Here is a 19005-nt window from a genome sequence, read left to right on the forward strand (position 1 = left end):
CTATAAAAAATTCCACCTAATAACTATAAGGATATAAACTCTTTTCAAGTGTATGTGGTACATGGACACATAGACCAAAGCTGAGTCATATACATTCAAAGACTGAACACAAAGTCTCAACACATTCAAAGACTGAAATTTTAGAGTATGTTCTCTGATAGAGAATTGAGTTAGATATCAATAACAATAAAATACCTAGAAAACAAAGACAACTAAGACAATAATACTAAATAATTCATGGGTTAAAAAAATAATCACAAGGGATTAGAAAATATTTTAACTGAGTAATAACAAATATACAATATATCAAAATGTGTGGATACAGTTAAAGAGGGCTTAGAAAAAACTTATAGCTTTAAAAGTCTTTTTACTTTTTATTTTTTACTGTTGACTCTATTACAGGTACCTTTTTAAAAAAAAAGAGAACTAGGATCAATGACTTAAGTTTCTACCTCAATAAATTAGAAAAAATAAAATAAAAATTGGGAAAAAAAATAAATAAAGATTAGCGCATAAACCAAGGAAAGAGAATACAGAATGAATTAATAAAACCTACAGCTGGCTCTTCGAGAATGCCAGTATCAGGAATGAATGAGGTAACACAACTGTACATATTCAAAGGAAACAAGAGGATCCACTTTTGGCCTAACATGAGGCGCTACCTAGAATGACTCTCTAGAAAAACCCAAGATTATTTTAAAAAACAACAGTCTCACCCTGGCCAGTTTGGCTCAGCGGTTAAAGCGTCGGCCCGGGGACCAGAGACACGGGTTCAGTTCCTGCTAAGGGCACATACATCGGTTGCAGTTTGTCCCCGGCCCTGGTTGGGTCGTGTGGGTGGTAACGACTCGATGTGTCTGTCTCACATCAATGTTTCTCTCTCTCTTCCTCCCTCTCTCCCTCACGCTCTATCGGAAGATAAATGCAAAAATGTCCTCAGGTGAGGATAAAAAAACAAAAAACAACAACAACAAAAAAAACCAGTCTCAGTAAATGGTACTAGGAGCACACAGCAAATTAAGAAACATTTATTAAAAATAAACAAAACTCAGAACAGCAGGCGTCTGTGGGAGTTGAACCAAGACCCCCTCTTTTCTCCCCTCCTCCAACTCAGCAAGATGAGTCTGCAGCCTGCCCGGGGCAGTCAGGGAACCAGGATCCCCTCTCCACTTCGTCCTGGAGAAGCAGGATAGTCAGCATGTCTCCTCCTGCCCCCAACTATGTGTTGCTGGAGCTGAGCTCTGAATGCGCATGCCTGAGGTGTGGGGCCTCCCTTCTTTGGAACAGCACTCCCTCAAGGGGCAAAGGCTATATCCTGGAGACAGAATCACTAAGAATGCGTACTATGCTCTCTGAACTATAACCCTAAAATTCCTGTCTCCAATGAGAAAGGAAGACTAATGTTTCCTCTGCAAAGCACAAGCAATTCGTGAGGAGGAGGTCACATGATCATGTGAATCTCTGGAGTGCTTTCTGAGTATGAAATAAAATTTGGCTAGTACCTTATGAGCTTTCAAAGTTATTTGAAAATATCAAGAATTTCTAGCAAAAGTTATTTTTACTGAATTAGTATTAAATACGTTATAAAGTTAATTTCCACTGTTTCAGAAAAGAAGTTGTATGACCATAATATTAAATAAGGTTCCAGAATATTCCTATCTTTAAGCAGTATATTCATTAAAAATAGACAAAAACCTCTTTTCTAATAACCCATTGAGGACCCTTGAAAAGAACCTATAGAAAACTTGGCAAATTTACTATTCCCCTCTACGGCAATCTTTGAACTGAAAAGAACAGAAACCACAAGGAATGAGGAAGGCAAAAACTTGTTTTTTCCAGAATTTAATATTTTTAAAAAGAGAGAAAATATAAAAATTATCAAAAAAATCTTAAAAGGTTCATTGTGGAGCTAACTGCTTACACTGAAACTTTTTCTTGTAATTGATTTCCGGGAAAAACTAAAAATTATCTTGAAAACACAGCAGCTACAGCTGTCCAATAAAAAGCCTACCTGCATAAAGGCAGGACAAAATGAGCTGACTGAGCAAATAATCACATCATAACCTCAGTAGCAAGTTTCAAATGGTTTCAGTTCCAAGATCTAAAAGAAGGATCATCTTGCATGCTTAGACTCCACTTCTTCAAGAATCCACTGAATGCCATTCAGAAAACCTGTTAGAGTTTCAGCCTCTGTGTCCTGGACCTAGGAGCAGATAAGAGAGACCACTATCAGTAAGAAACTGAGTCCAACATCTCATGATATGAGGGACATTTTTCTAGACACCAAAAAAAGGACGAAAAAAATTCCCATAAACTTTGGATGAGTCAACTCAAGTTTTGTCTTCTAGAGAGCTTAGATAAAATCTTTAATATCATACAATTATTACCAATATGAAGCTTATTACTTATCCTTGGGGATGGGAAGATCTAGCATTTCCAAGATTTGTTTGTATTAGAAAAAAGTTCCTCCAAAAGATCCTTTGAAAACTAAAACATTTTTGAATGATCCCAGTTAGTCAACTGATAAATGTGACATCTTGTTTCAAAAGTGTGTCTTTAAGACTGTCACTCCTCCTAAGGAATGGTGAGCTAAAATTCCCCCCACTCAGGAAGGTGCACCTTATTCGTAGCTTTCAAATTGTATTCGTTTCCAGGGCTTCTTGGAAGGGATAAAGAGAGAAAGGAAGGAAAAAAATCCTCTAACTTTTCAGCAAAAGCATTTCTAATATTAATTTTTTCTTTATTTTGCTTAAGGGGCTTAAGTAAGATTTCATTTGAAGAAGACTCGTGGTTAAAATAAAGACTGTAGAGCAAGAAACTATAAGATGGAATCTACACTTTCGATGGTCCTTAAAACACAATACATTAATGCTGAAGAAACCATGACAGTGGCATCTAAAAAAAAAAACAATTCCCAATTACTGTCTCACTGTATCCATGACAGAAGAGGCAAGTAGGGACCAAATGATCAGCTGAGACTCGTTGATACCAACCAAATATCTCCCATCACTTAAGCTATTAAAATTGACTTTAGAATACTGTTCTGTTTAATTCAAGACAATGAGTTGGAAAGAATAAAACCAAATAAAAAACAGTGAAAAATACAGTAAGATGTTCCTCACCAGAGAAGATAGGACCTTACCATCCATGGGTGGTTTAGGTGATTCAGATGCAGCTCATGCGCCAAATAAAAACAGGGCATTCTTTTTACATTTGCTTGAGAAATACAAGATAACACCAGCATTGGTCTTCCTGATGATCCAAAAGCTGGATCTGTCATTGCCATAATGCGAGAAAATTCATCTTGCCATTCATGTCCTAAGGAATGAAGTAAAAACTCTTAATTTGCATTAGTTGCAATGATTTCTAAAATAATAAAATTAAATTAAAACTAACAAAACAAGGAAGCCAAAAATTACCGGAATCCAAACATTACTAACTGCCTCTACTGCTTTGTTCATTTATTAATGTAATAAAATTACATTCAAGTAGCACTGCAAGGACAGGTATTGAGGTGAAATCGGAGAGGAAAAAAATCATAATCCCATTCAGATGTCTCTATGGTTTAAAAGAAAAATACTTTGATATAGATACTGCCCTCTCACAAATTCTGTAGCTACCACTACTCTTTCTTTCAAAGTCTCTAATTTCAAAAATTCAAACATATAGTTGGGTTTAGCTTTTTTATGCAAACTAACAACCTCTGCCTTTCACTGGAGTATAGAAATCACTGACATTTTGTAGTAGGCAGAATTTTAAGGTGATCCCCAATGACTCGCATCCTTGTATAATTCCTTCCTCTGTGAGTGGAAAGAACCTACAAATATAATGGGATATCACTGCCATCATTAGGGTATATTGTCCTGTTAGAGATATCACCTCAGTGAGCCTGACGTACACAGGTGAGCCCTTAAAAGAGATGACGTCTTCCAGGTGAGATTCTCCCCTGCTGGATTTGAAGAGATGGAGTCTAACAAGGAATGAAGATGGCCTCTAGGTGAGAGCAGCCTCCAGCTAACAGCCAGCAAGGAAATGGGGACCTCAGTTCTACAACATAAAACTGAATTCAGCCGATAACTTGAGTGAGCTAGGAAGCAGATTTTCCCCAGAGCCTCCATAAAGGGATGCAAACCAATCTGATACCCTAATTTCAGCCTATGAGATCCTAAGCTGAGAACCAAGTCATGCCATTTTCAGACTTCTAACAAGAGAGCTGTGAGCTAATAAATGAGTTATTTTAAGTCCCTAGGTTAGAGGTAATTTGTTATGTCCTAATAGAAAACAAATATTTAATGAATTTATTAACATGACATTTAAATCTATCATATACCTCTTGGATTTTGACTTGTTCCACCTGTTCTTTGTTTCTTTGTCTCTCTTATGCCTTCTTTTGGACTGAGGTTTTTTTAATGATTCTATTTTATCTTCACTACTGGCTTATTTAATTATACCTCTGTTACACTTCTTTTAGAGATTGCTCAAAGATTTACAATGTACATTTTTAATTTATAACAGTCTACCTTTAAATAGTATTATACAATTTCACATATAGAAGACTATTACAATAGCATATGTCCATTTTCTCCCTTCCATGATGTTGTATTGTTATATTTTACTTAAAAATATCATATACTGCCCTGGCCAGTTTGGTTCAGTGGTTAGAGCGTCAGCCTGTAGACCAAAGGGTTGTAGGTTCGATTCTGATCAAGGACAAGTAGTACCTGAGTTGCAGGTTCGATTCCTGGCCCTGTTCGGGATGGTGCAGGAGACAACCAGCAATATGTCTCTCTCACGTTGATGTCTCTGTCTCTGTCTCTGTCTCTCTCTCCCTCCCTCCCTTCCACTCTCTCTAGAAAAAAGAATCAGCCCTGGCTGGTTTGGTTCAGCGGTTAGGGCACTGGCCTGCAGACCAAAGGGGCACAGGTTCGATTCCCGGTCCAGGGCACATATATGAGTTGCAAGTTTGGTCCCCTGCCCCAATCAGGGTAGTGCGGGAGGCAACCAATAGATGTGTCACTCTTGCATTGATGTTTCTCTCTCTGTCTCTCTCCTCCCTCACTCCTTCCCTCCCTTCTACTCTCTGGGGGGACAAAAATTTAAATTAAAAAAAAAAAAATCAATGGAAAAATACCCTTGGATGAGGATTAACAACAACAAAATATCATTTACCCACAATACAGTGTTACTATTTTCTTTTACATAATTATAAGAAAATTAAAATTAAAAAAAAATTTTTATATCCCTGGCCGGTTTGGCTCAGCGGTTAGAGCATTGGCCTGCGGTCCGGAGAGACTCGGGTTTGGTTCCCGCTAAGGGCACGTACCTCGGTTGCAGTTTGTCCCCGGCCCTGGTTGGGTTGTGCAGGTGGCAGCCACTCGATGTGTCCCTTTCACGTCGATGTTTCTCTCTCTCTCTCTCTCTCCCTCCCTCCCTCTCTTTCCCTCCCACTCTATCTGAACAAAAAATGGAAAAATGTCCTCAGGTGAGGATAAAAAAAAAAAATTTTTATATATAGATTTATAGTTTTCATTACAGTGTTCTTGATTTCTTGTTGTAGATGCAATTTTCCATCTGGTATATTCTTCTGCCTAAAGAGGTTCCTTTAATATTTTTTAGTGTAAATCTACTGATAATGAATTCTCACTAGTTTTGTTTGTCTGAAAAAGCCTTGATTTTACCTTCATTTTTAAAACATTTCTTTGCTGGATATAAGGTTTCCTCCTCTTGGCAATACGGTACAGATTCCCCTTCATTGTCTTTTAGCTTGCATTCCACCAGGGAGCCTGTCCTTATCGTTGGCCCTCTATATGTATCTTTCCTTTTGCTCTGGCTGCCTTCAAGATATTCTGTTTACCTCTGGTTTCATAGTTCGACTAGGATATATCTAGATGTGTTTTTTATTTATTAGGTTGGAGTTCTCTGAGCATCTTGGATCTATGGCTTATTGTCTTTCAGTAATTTTGAAATAATTTAGGCCATCATCTGTTCAAAATTTTCTTTTTCCCTGTCTTACTCCCTTCATGTTTTGGTATTCCAATTATACACATACGTTAGACCAGGGGTTGGCATATTACATTCTGTGGATCTGTCTTTATAAATAAAATTACCTTGGAAAACAGCCATGTCCATTAATTTACAAACTGTCTATGGCTACTTTTGCACTGTGACAGTAGAGCTGAGTAACTGTGAGAGATCATATGCCTCTTATGCCTAAAATATTTAATATCTGGCCTTTCAAAAAAGTTAGCTTTCCCTTGAGTTAGATCACTTGATAGGTTCACCAGCTCTTGGATGCTCTGATCCCCACTCCTACTCATTTTCCTCTGTGTGTTTTAATTTGGATAATTTCAACTGAGCTATCTTTAGGTTAGCTAAAGGTTTCCTTTGCTGGTAAGTCCACTGAAGAAACTATTCACCTGTTATATTTTCCATGTTTAGCATTCCCATTGTACTTTCATAGCTTCCTGCTCTCTACTGAAAATCCCTGTGTTCACACATACTGTCCACCTTATCTACTAAATCCTTTAACAGATTAATCATAGTTCTTTTAATGTCCCTTTCTGAGAGTGCCAACATCCGGGCAATCTCTGGGTCTGGTTCCATCAATTGCTTTATCTCTTGACAATGGGTCATTTCATTTTGATTTTTTTTATGTGTCTTATAAAATTTTAATCTCATGTTAGATGTTTTATGTAGAACAGTAGAGACTGAGATAAAAAGAATTTACTCTTGGAAATGGACATGTTTCTTCTATTACTAGTCACGAGTCAAGCTGGATTTGGCTTTTACTGTTATAGTTAACTTTAGTGTACCATAAACTTTAATTTCTTCCAGAACGGGTTGCTGCTACCTTGTTCTGAGTGAGAACAATGTATTATATATTTATGCCCTACCTTGTTCACAGGAATTTGAGGAAAAAAATTACAACACTGACTTTGGCCCCAAAATATTCTGATTTCATGCCTATACAGCATGAATGGCAATTATTCAGAATATATGGTGAGTATTCTCATCTAACCTATTTAAAGTAAACATTCCACACCACACATCTCTGTATCAAGGTAATTAAAACCAAGGTAAAAATTTTCAGTTATCTGCATAAATTATTTGAATAGGACCAGAAGCAAAAAAACCCAGCAACAAAAAGTGCAGAAACATACATCAAACTAATATCATATAGTTATAGTATCAAATTTTGGTATGCATCAAAATTCTGTAGGTGCTTGTTAAAAATAAACCAAAGCCCAAGACACAATCCAAATCTATGAATCATAATCCACCAAGGTAGGAATCAAGCAGTTTTTTTTTTTATCCTCACTTGAGGACACTTTTCCATTTTCTGTTCAGACAGAGTGGAAGGGAGAGAGAGGAAGAGCGAGAAAGAAAGAGAAACATCGGCGTGAAAGGGACACATTGAGTGGCTGCCACCCGCACAACCCAACCAGGGCCAGGGACAAACTGCAACCGAGGTACATGCCCTTAGCGGGAACCAGACCCAGGTCTCTCCGGACCGCAGGCTGACGCTCTAACCGCTGAGCAAAACTGGCCAGGGTAAAGCAGTTATTTTTAACAAGCTCCCCAAGTGATCCTAATACACATCAAGGTTTGAGAACCCACTATTAACTAATGGTCATAGAATCACATTGATAAAAATTAACCATCCTACTCCTAAGAAGCCACAGTAAAGCCTAAAAACATACTTTTTAAAATTTGCTTTGCAAAGCAAGCACTTTTAAAAAGAAAATAAGATAATGCTTACTTTTCTGAGCTTCAGCATTTGCAACATAGATGAACCCATCAACAACTTCACACACTTTCTGAATTTGTGGAATTACACTGTATCGGCCTCCTTGTGGATCATCCCCTTCGTTCTGTATGCTGAACATCTTGTTAACTGCACTCGTTTGCTCTTCTCTTGCTCTATCTCTTTCCTTTCTATAACAAAACATGTAAACATAAAACATAAACAGACACTAAACAAGCTGCCTCCCCTTAAAATATCCCAGTCCTAAGTCTCAAGTAAGTCACCAAGTAGGAAGACTTACCTGGTAGTTGAATATAATATTAGAATGTTGAACTTATGTTGGTTGCTCAACTGAAAACTGACTCCTGATCCAATACCTAAAGGAGAAAATTACAGTTTTCAAAAAAAAGTCATTAATAAAGACTGCAAAAGTTCAGACTGAAAACATTACTCGGAATTTTTTAAATTGTATGACAAGTTATATATAGCTTTGAATTAAAATGAAATGTTCATGTTGAAAAACAGATGCTGCTTGCAATTTTTCATTCCCTTAGTAATAAAAATATAGATAAAGAACAAAGAACTGCTAGGCTTATGACATTCTTTTTCATATCATCATCACTCTCTCCATTAACTTTATCATATCAGTAGCAGCTGCAACATAACAGCTTCTACTGTTTATCTTCAAGACTAAGAAGCATTTTCACATTTTTGTTTCTCATTGTCTTACACCCTATGTATAATCAAAGAAATGCCCCCCGCCCCTCCCCCAAAAAACCTGTTTTTAAATTTATGGGGAGTCACCAATGGCCACTTAGAAAATTTAAAAAAATATGGCAGATACTGAAATTTAAAATTAAGACTTGATTTAGAATCATGAATTTGGTACATATAGCCATGTTTCTGTGAGCCTCAGTTTTATCATACAAGTATAGAAATAATAAATTTTAGGATTATTGTAAGCATCAAACAAGATTACACAGGTAAAACTATTCGAGTGACTGGTAAGTAACAGGTGCTAAATAGTACTAGTGTCTCATTCAACATTGTTATCTGTCCTTCTTTCTAAACCTCTTCCTTTTTTTCATTATTAAAGCTCAGGGGCTGATTTTACTCTTGCCTTCTGGAAGAGTGTTCTCTTCTTCCAAGGCTCTACTTCCTTTTGCTATATAAATGTCCTCTTAGATCTGTCCACTCCTCTCTATCCTCACTCTCACCTTTCAGCTTAAATTGCTATCGTCTCTCACCTGGACTTCTACAATCACTTCTAACTAGTGTCCTACATCCATTTTTGCTCCCTATAGCAGCTGGAGAGATTGCTTAAAAATGCCTAATGACATCTCTTCTCTTCAAAACCACTCTCTTCAGACGAACAAAACATTAATATAATCTGGTCTCTACTTACCTCATTAGAACAACTCCATCCTTCGTATCGTTAACCCCTGCATTATAACCAATACAGCTGTTCAAGTAAGCCACACCACATCGTCGTATGTCACCATTCCAGGCACCACATAGAGATCTTGGTGACTGGTACTGGAAGCATCCCAGGCCGAGTGACCTGAGTCCTCCGACCACCCGGCCTGGTGTACAACCCCCACTCTCTGAGATCATAGAAATAAATTCCACCACGATCTCTGTTTTCACCATTTTTAACTTCGAGATTACCTTCTCAACACATCTAACCTCAGCCCAGTATGATCTCCATGCTGTTCTGCACCACCTTGCCAATGACCTATCCTTCTACTCTTCCCTGATCCTGCAGGGTCTGAGGTATAATTAGACTAGCATTTTCAAACAATCACTCCAGCTGCTGTCTTGAAAATGAAACTGCCATTTCATCAGCAATTTTCCCCATAGATATTCCCAACCACTTCTTTTTTTTTTTTTCTTTATTGATTTTAGAAAGACAGAAAGGGAGAGGGAGAAATAGAAACATTGATGAGAGAGAACATCGACTGGCCGCCTCCTGCACGCCCCCCACTGGGGATCAGGTCCACAACCTGGGCATGTGCCCTAACCAGGAATCGAACCGGCAACCTCTTGGTGCATGGGTCGACGCTCAACCACTGAGCCACATTGGCCGGACCCCAACCACTTTTCAAAGTGTTCCTTCTACCTCATGATTTTACCTGAAACCAGCCTGCCCCTAAGTGCTGCTTCTCTGGACTGGACTATCATGTAACAAAGTTGCTTATTCTCTCACATTTCAGGGTAAAGAGATGGGATCAATGTTCTCTTTACTCCCCGATGCCATGTCTTAACCATTACTCACCAACCCTCTTGAAAAACTCCATCTCTTTGAGACACACACAGCATTCAGCTATAGTACCAACTCTCCTTCCTTGACCTTGTCATTTATAAATGTCCTTTTGATAATCCCTTCCTCCAAACATTCACTGAAGATTTCAGCACCTGGTTCACAATCTTCCTCTCCATCCTCAGAAACTTCAAAGTCCACATGGACTCCATGATTCCCAAGTCTTGATTTCTAGCCCAGAATTTGCTCTTGAGATCTGGATGCATAAAGTAATCCACAAAGTCATTCATTCATTCATGCATCAAATATACATTGAGTGCCTACTATGTGCTTGATACCTGAGATCCAGCTAAGAATAAAGCCGACAAGATTCCTGCCCCAGTGGAGCTTCCATTCAGGCATTGCTTATAGCAGGCATCTATTATCTCTATACATTCATTCAGCCAATTCTATATCCTTCCTATTTTTATATTATAGTGGTTTCTTAGTGGGTCTCCATGACTTTATAACACTTTCTAATTAATTTTCCACTTAGGAGCAAGAGTGACCTTTCCAAATACAACCTTAACTATGTCACTCCTCTGTTTAAAATCCTTCAAGAGCTTCTAATGCTCAAGCATGGCATTCAAGTGTCTTCCCACCTAGCCCCACTGAACACACACTGAGCTACTTCAGATGTGTCGTGCACACCCAGAGCTTTGTGCTTTTAGAAATGGAGTTCTCATTGCTTAGAATACTTTTACCCTGTCTTTTTTTTTTAATTGCCTAGCCTACTCACCTTAATGACCTACATGAGGCATCCTGTTCAATGTGGAGCCTTCTTTGACCTTTAACTTTCTACCCAGGAACTAACTACATTATATTCAAATCACTTGTACACTTATCTCTGCCCTTACCTAGACCAAGAATCTTCAGAACAAAGATTTTTAATGTTGTTTTAAATATCTGCATCTCTACCATCTAATAGGTGCTCTCAATCAATGAATAAGTAAAGCTAGATTATATTGTAATTTGTATTTATTATATATCCTGCTTACCAACTAACTACATGGCTATTGTTGGGTTGGTTGGTTTGTTCTTTTTTCCATAGAAAGAAGGGAAAGGTGATCATTAAGTTTTTGAAATTTCAATATACAGTATGTAAAAATACTGTCTTTGCATATAGTAGATGCCAAATAGTTTTTACTGTTAACATTCTTTTAAAATACAGTAAATACTGTATAAATACAACATCTTGGCAACATAACTTACTTTCATATAATCTTATATTCTGGATTACACAAACTTGAGAAAATAAGAGGAAGTTTACCTCTTCTAAAATGTACATTAATTCTTTGAGTCCATTGGCAACTGGGGGGAATCTCATTAACCTTTTTCATCTCATGGCACACATAAATAACTAAAATTCTACAGCACATCAAAAAATATAATTTTTGCAAATCTATCAAAAAAATAGGTATAATTTTAATTCATTCACACCAGATGGCTATTGTTGTGTTGGCTGTTGTCATTTTTTAATTTGACAGTCTAAGGGAAAAGAGGTCAGTGCCCCAGAATAGTTAGTTATTGCATGTTTTAAAAATTCTTGCGGCACACCAGTTGAAAATTGCTGCTATAGTTCATTATATCAAAGAATTAAGTAAAAAATTAATTTCTTTCTATTTAACATAGTGTCAAACTCCAAGTGTTAAATTATTATGTACTCTAGATTAACATGACAATTACCATCAATTTGCCTCTGAGGCAAACCAGCTGTTGGGCAAAGTTCCTCAGAAGACATCAAGCTCAACACCAAAGATGTATTCAGTTCTTCCAAACCTGGTCCAAACATAGCAAATCGAGGTTCATTCTGAATGATCAATGAGTGTAAAAATGAAGTCACTGCTCCATACATAGGACGGCTAGATTTCGAGGATCTTCTTGTATATGGACAGCACATTTTATAGCTGTATAAAATTGTCACAATTAGAAAATTAACAGAAAAAAAACATAGCCAGTTATTTATTCAACAATGTATAATTTATTGTGAATTTGCTAGATAAAAGGAATACATTGACTATATAGCTCCAATTCTCATGGAGGGCAGTGGAGGAAGACATCATTATAATATGTAAGCCAAGTGCCATGACAGGAAAAAGCACGAGGCCCTGTGGCAATACTAGTGGTCCAGAACCTGAGAAAGTCTTCCCCAGGAAGTGATTATTTATATTCTAATCTTTCACTTAGATTCTCTCATGGAACATTTGGTCTAACACTTGTTTCAATGGTTAAAATTCACTACATAAGCCCTGGCCAGTGTGGCTCAGTTGGTTGAGCATCATCCCATGCACCAAGAGGTTGCCGGTTCAATTCCCAGTCAGGGCACATGCCCAGGATATGGGCTCAATACCCAGGTAGGGAGCGAGCAGGAGGTAGTAGATGGATGTTTCTTTCCCTCTCCCCTCCTCTCTAATAAACAACGTATTTCTTTAAAAAATTTTTTTAAATTCACTACATAAGAGCAGTGATTCTCAACCGGGGGAGGTTTTGCTCTTCAACTCTGGAGTTCCAGGAAACATTTGGCAACATCTGGAGACCTTTTGGCATCACAACAGGGGGTAGTGGGGTGTTGCTACTGGCATCTAGTGGGTGGAGGCCAGGGATGCCTCAAAACATTGACAATTCCCACAATATCTGGTCCAAAATATCAATAGTGTCAAAACTGAGAAACACTACACTAACTAAATATAAATATAAATATAAACAACACAGATAGTTAGCATAAATGTTCCTATATGCTAAAAAAACATACCAAGTTTCTTAGGTACTCTCATTAACAGCCTCAAATGTAACAGTTCAATAAGTGTTAAATATATACGGAGGCTCAAATATTCCTTACAGATAACCTAGTAAACTAAGAATCATGTAAAAGAAACAATTCAGTTTCTTTCAATAGCTATATGTCTAAACTAGCAATTCTACATGTTATCAAAAATTGAAATGAAGTTACCCAAATCAAAATAAAACCTAAAGCCCTTTAACTAAATTTAGCTGGTTAAGACAATTACTAACCTAACTGGATAAGCATCCTTATTTGGGAACCTGCAATTCAAGAAGTAAAAAAAATCAAATTTGAAGCTAAGTAGATCAGGCCAAGACGGATAGTCTGAACTTCAGTTTTTCCAACTGCATTATTTGAGCAACAACAATCAGCCCAGGGTGTAAGGATAATAAATAGTTTAATTTGATCACAAAAGATGGTTACTATGATTATTACTATCCCTGGGGAAAATGTGGTCTCACAGCATCAGATACACTTGATACTATGGGTGGTTGTGGTACAATGTAGAGGTAACACCCAGCAAGTTTAAGGTAGCACTTGTTGAAATAGATAACAACATATCATGTGCATTTAATCAAGCAGTCTCCCAAGATGATGCAATGGCATCTGGACTGGAGGAAAAAAAACATTCTGAATAAAAATTAAATTTGGAGAAAATCCTGCACGTAGGTAGTAAATCTAGCACATCAGAACAATTCTTAACTAAAGCACAAATATTCTTTTAATTTTATTTATAATGCCTTAAATTTGGGACTCTCAATAAAGCAGGTTATATCCAGATCCAATGACATCGATTTTTAAGATAGCATGACGGGGCCCCAATCTGAACATTCCCTTGTGACCTGTATGACCTTAGGTAAGTCTATAACCACTATGAAGGTCAATTCTACCTCCACAACACAAGGATAATACCTTCTTACTGGGTCAGAATTAAATAAGTAAACACACATAAAGCAACCCTCAGAGATCTAGTTTCTCAATAACATTAATTCTCTCACCTACATTATATTTGAGAATGCCAATGCTTTTGGGCAGTAAGAAAATCTTATCTCCCAGAACCCTGAGGATGATTTTCTCCCAGCCAAAGAACTGACTGCTCTCTCATCTCTGGCCATTCCTTCTCTGGATATGGAAAGTATTTACTATTTAACAAAATGACAAGTGTTCTAAAGATAATGAAAATTTTAAGGAGAGTTTCACTTCTTGCCATATGAACTCTGTCTATTTATTCAAGTACTCTGGTCAGGCATCATCACAGGGAAATAACAAAATGAAGGAAGTCTTTTTAACTTAATGCCCAACTTTCACAAAAGGACACTTAGACCCAAAATCTATGAAACAAATTAGTAGCAGGAATATTAACTTGTAGAACAGTCAAATTTAAATTTAGTATCTTCTCTTTAATTTATAAAGCTAGATACTTACACTGCCATGTAGTCATAAAACGCACCGTCGGTGACTTCGGATACAGGTTTCTTCAGGATGTCCAGATCTGGAAGAGACTTCCAGTCTACAGAAGACCAAGAAGGAAGGTCCCGCAACAGGAAATACCTCCACAGAATCGGATCTCGTACAGTTTCACTCCAGTAATGATTAGTACTTCCCAGCTGACACAGGTCATGAGGTGAGAGAAATGACAAAATATATAGCTGAACGTCAATCTGAAACAGAGGGAAGCAGCAATTAATAAGTAAAAGGGTAGATGATTTAATATCTTGGAAACTGTTTTCTGATGACAAGTTAGAAAAATTACTATCATCCTAGGAAACCGAAGGTCAACTGACCAGTGTCTTGATGAACTACATCAGGATACATCACCAGATCAACAAAGAGTATTATACCAGACAGCCAACGATCAACTTAACAGTCATTATTTTCACTGAAATCTAACATTTTTCAGTTCTTCTCCTGCCACCAGGAGAGAACCGTAACTCGAACACTCAATTCCTGACACATCATCAGCACACCCCTGAAAAGCCCACCACTGTTCTCGCATGTTTCATGCAAAACCACCAGTGCCTTTCACGCCTTTTCACGGAGGTTTTGCCACACGATCTGAGTCAACTACTAACGGGAATACTTTATCCTTCAAAATAACCCTTTCTCAAGCCAGCTTCCGATTTTACCATCAGAGCAAACGAGAGCGAAGCGCTGTCGTCCGAGCCGCTCTGTAAAGTCCACTGAATGACCCGAAGGCCTCGGCCGGGGACCGCGAGCACCGCCCGCCCGCAGCTGTCCCTCTCGGGCACCGGGAGGGCTGGGCAGTCCGGGGGAGACGGGCTCGAGTGCTGGGCACCACCCCCGTCCCGCCGCCGGAGCCACGAGCGCTGTGGGCCTGCGGCCCCGGGAACTGGGCCGTCCTTTGGCTGGGTGCAAGCTCTGCTCCGGGACGGCGCTGAGGCTCCCGCGATGCCCGATGCTCGGGGCCAGTGCGGTCCGCACGCGCTGGGGACCCGGAGCCTGGGAGGCGACAGGCCGAGGACGCGGCGCTGAGGCTCCCGCGATGCTCGGGGCCAGTGCGGTCCGCACGCGCTGGGGACCCGGAGCCTGGGAGGCGACAGGCCGAGGACGCGGCGCTGAGGCTCCCGCGATGCTCGGGGCCAGTGCGGTCCGCACGCGCTGGGGACCCGGAGCCTGGGAGGCGACAGGCCGAGGACGCGGCGCTGAGGCTCCCGCGATGCTCGGGGCCAGTGCGGTCCGCACGCGCTGGGGACCCGGAGCCTGGGAGGCGACAGGCCGAGGACGAGGCGCTGAGGCTCCCGCGATGCTCCGGGCCAGTGCGGTCCGCACCTGCTGGGGACCCGGAGCCTGGGAGGCGACAGGCCGAGGACGCGGCGCTGAGGCTCCCGCGATGCTCGATGCTCGAGGCCAGTGCGGTCCGCACGCGCTGGGGACCCGGAGCCTGGGAGGCGACAGGCCGAGGACGCGGCGCTGAGGCTCCCGCGATGCTCGATGCTCGAGGCCAGTGCGGTCCGCACGCGCTGGGGACCCGGAGCCTGGGAGGCGACAGGCCGAGGACGCGGCGCCGGACGCTTCCCGAGCCGGCCGGAAAGTCTGGCTGGTCCCCTGATCCTAGCCTGACAGTCGGCCGTCCTAGTCCCCAGCCCGGTTTGGGGTGGACGCCCTAGGGCGACCTGGCTGTGACCTGGCTGGTGCCCGGGTGATTCCCTGCGACCTTCGCCCACAGAAACCAACTGCTGCTCCCAGGTGACCGCAGGCCGCAGCAGCTGCAGGGACAGGCCAGACCCCGCCGAGGTCCCCGGGCTCCCGGGGTGGCAGGCAAGGCGCCCCTCCCCGCCCGGGGTCCCCGCGGGGCCGACGCTCACCGGCAGCCGCGCCAGGGCGCTGGGCTCCTCGTCCGCCGGCTCTCGGGAGGCGCTGGGCGCCGCCCGCTCCTTGCCCACCGACTGCCAGAAGCTCCGCCAGCCGCTGAGGATGGCCGCCTCCAGGCGGCTCCAGTCGCTGTGCTGCGGCTGAGGGGAGCCGCATCCCGGGCGCGCCTCGCTTCCCGCCATGGTCGCCGGCGCCGCAGGGGACGTGGCGCAGGGTCACAGGACGCCCCGCCCCCGGCGCGCCCAGCGCTCATCCCCAGCCCCGCCCCCCGCGCTCATCCCCCGCCCCGCCCCGCCCCGCCCCGCCCCGCCCCGCTGTCCCCAGCCTGGCCCACTTCCAGAGGCCGGGAGCAGCCCAGGGCTGGCCAGGCTGGCTGTGCTTCCGAGCTGCGCTGGGAGCTCCCCAGGAGAGTCCCTGCCCGTGCACTCCAGGCCTCGGCTCGGCCACGCTACCCTCACCGTGGCTGCGGACCTCTGGCCCTCTGTAATGTCCTTGGTGGACCGAGGATGCTTGCCTGGGCCCAGGCTACTCCTACTTGTTCAGAGATGGCTCTCCGTCTCCGGGGCTTTCTAACCCACTGCTTCCTTCTCAGCACCCAGGGGGGAGTTTGGTTGGTTGGTTTTCAGTCCAAATTTATCATTTGTTTTCTTGGGGATTAACGAAAATTGAGACTAGAGAGGCGATTAGGAGCCTGGTCATAAAGGACCTTATGCCAAAATGAGGCGTCTAGGTCCACTATGTAGAAATAAAAGCGCACTTAAAAAAAATGCTGAACATATCTCATTCAAGGGCAGCAACAGGCGGTAGAAGAGAAACCAGATTTAGTATTGCTGAAATCCCACTAGTGAGTTGTTTTTATTTCTCAACGTGTCCATCTTACTCCCTTTGTCCAGCTTTCCAGTTACTGTAGCCCACATTACAAAGTAATCAATTATACTGAAATAGGTATACTCTCTATTGGTAAGGACACAACTACTTATTTAGTACTATGTGTCAGTGTTTCAAATAGATTACATAGTTTAGTCTAATCCAGCTAAGAATAAAGCTGACATTTCATTAAATACTTCTGAATTAAGATTACTTGTGAGTTAAGTGACCAAAGGTACCAGAAGCAAACTCAATCAGGCAGATTGGTGAATGTAGAAGTTGGTATACAGTGCGTGTATATATACATATAATTGGAGGCTGGGGCTGAAAGTTTTCTTAAAATTGTAGGTTTTCCTCTGGCCATGTCTATAACAAACATTTGAGATGCCTATCTAGCCCATTTCTTCTCTGAAGCCTGCTTCCCGTTTAGAATAGTTAGCACCACTCAAACTGAGGACAGGGCAACAAGGGACTCCTCCTGGCCAGAAGTTTATCACTCAGTTACTCCGGTTGATGAGCATTACAGCTTTCCGCTCGATGAACAAGGTATGCCAATACACAGAAGTAGACAAGAAGGAAAATAATAGTAGTAACAAACTCTTTTGAGCTCTTGCCTTGTGCTAGACACTGATCATTTAATCATCAGTAACCTGTGAGGTAGGTTCTATTATTGTACCTGTGTTAAATAAAATATTAAGGCACAGGACCCTGGCCAATGTGGCTCACTTGGAGCATAGTCTCGTATACCAAAAGGTCGTGGATTTGATTTCTGGTCAGGGCACATACCTAGGTTGTGGATTCGGTCCCCGAATGGAATGTGTATAGAAGGCAAGTGATCAGTGTTTTCCTCTCACATTGATGTTTCTCTCTCGTGCTCCCTTTATCTAAAAAATAAATAAATAAATAAAAATCAATAAATACATCCTCGGATGAGGATTAAAAAAAAGATATTAAGGCACAGAAAGGTTAAGTAATTTAAGTCATACAGCTAGGAAATGACAAAGCTGGGATTTAACCTCAGGCCTTTGGCTCCAGAGCCCATATTCCTATCTGAAAGCTATTAGAACAAGAAGAAATAATATCGAGACATCAATAGTAAACTGAGATGATAAAATTTTCATTCTCACACAAAACCCAGATATAAAAGAAAACAAAGAACAAGATACAAATGTGGGAACATGGTTTTATTTTTTAAATTTCTATGCTCCAAAACATTTTACTTGGATATTTTCACTAGAAGTAGAAAAACAAAAAACAGCAAAGAACACCAGCATGAATACATAACACATACTTTAATTGTGGAGACATTAAATGTATTCTAATGTAATAGTTTCATAATATATCTCATATTGTGTTACAAAATAATACAAGAAAGGGGGCACCCTTCTAGTTGCTGGATGGGATACTCCCTGGTTCATGAATCCACTAATGAAGTCAATTAGATCTTCAAAAAATAATAATACAAGAAAGTGATATGAGAGAACTACAGAATCCTGGGTTCTATGGCAGATGGAGTATCCTTATGTAAGCCAGAAAAGAGAGCCCTGGAAGGTGGAAACAGAAGTGATAAGCAATCTAAAACTAACATGTCGACCAGTTGCAGGTTTTTAAAAATGCCATTAAAATTAATCTGAGAATGCTTCGGATACGTCTCCCACTTTAATGAACACCAGAGAATTCACAGTGAGACTGCAGAGGAAGGAATGTACTTTTATAGTGGGATTTTAGCCATGGCTCCCACCTCTCTACGGTATGCAAAGGAATAAGGGAACATCTTTAGTCATGATTTGCACCTTAACATGAAACAACTCACAGTAGCCAGAAACCCTATAGATGCAGCGAAGTGGACAGGCCTTTATGTTTCAAAGCTGAGCTGACATGTGAAAATTCATACAGGGAAAGAACCATATAAATTTAAGGATTATAAAAAGTCCATTAAAACAGTTTTTCTAGTAAATATCAGAGAACCAAAAAGGAGAA

At 41.0% G+C, this 19005-nt stretch overlaps 1 protein-coding gene across 2 annotated transcripts; it reads right to left on the reverse strand.

Moving 5' to 3' along the window:
* Positions 1-1658: 1658 nt before the first annotated feature.
* Positions 1659-16371, reverse strand: FBXO4 (F-box protein 4). 2 transcript variants are annotated; one of them, XM_036279644.1, is made up of 7 exons: positions 16152-16371; positions 14251-14486; positions 11730-11950; positions 8046-8121; positions 7760-7935; positions 3143-3318; positions 1827-2203 (listed from the first exon to the last, which is right to left on the reverse strand). In XM_036279644.1, exons 1-7 carry the CDS (start codon positions 16338-16340, stop codon positions 2114-2116), a joined length of 1164 nt encoding a protein of 387 aa, XP_036135537.1. In that variant the 5' UTR covers positions 16341-16371; the 3' UTR covers positions 1827-2113. The 2 variants fall into 2 exon arrangements, with proteins under 2 accessions (XP_036135538.1, XP_036135537.1); XM_036279645.1 differs by lacking the exon at positions 3143-3318 and having other exon boundaries at positions 1659-2203; positions 16152-16357.
* Between the last annotated feature and the right edge of the window lie 2634 nt (positions 16372-19005).

This window comes from Molossus molossus, unplaced genomic scaffold, assembly GCF_014108415.1.
Source record: "Molossus molossus isolate mMolMol1 unplaced genomic scaffold, mMolMol1.p scaffold_m16_p_3, whole genome shotgun sequence".
Lineage (NCBI taxonomy): Eukaryota > Metazoa > Chordata > Mammalia > Chiroptera > Molossidae > Molossus > Molossus molossus.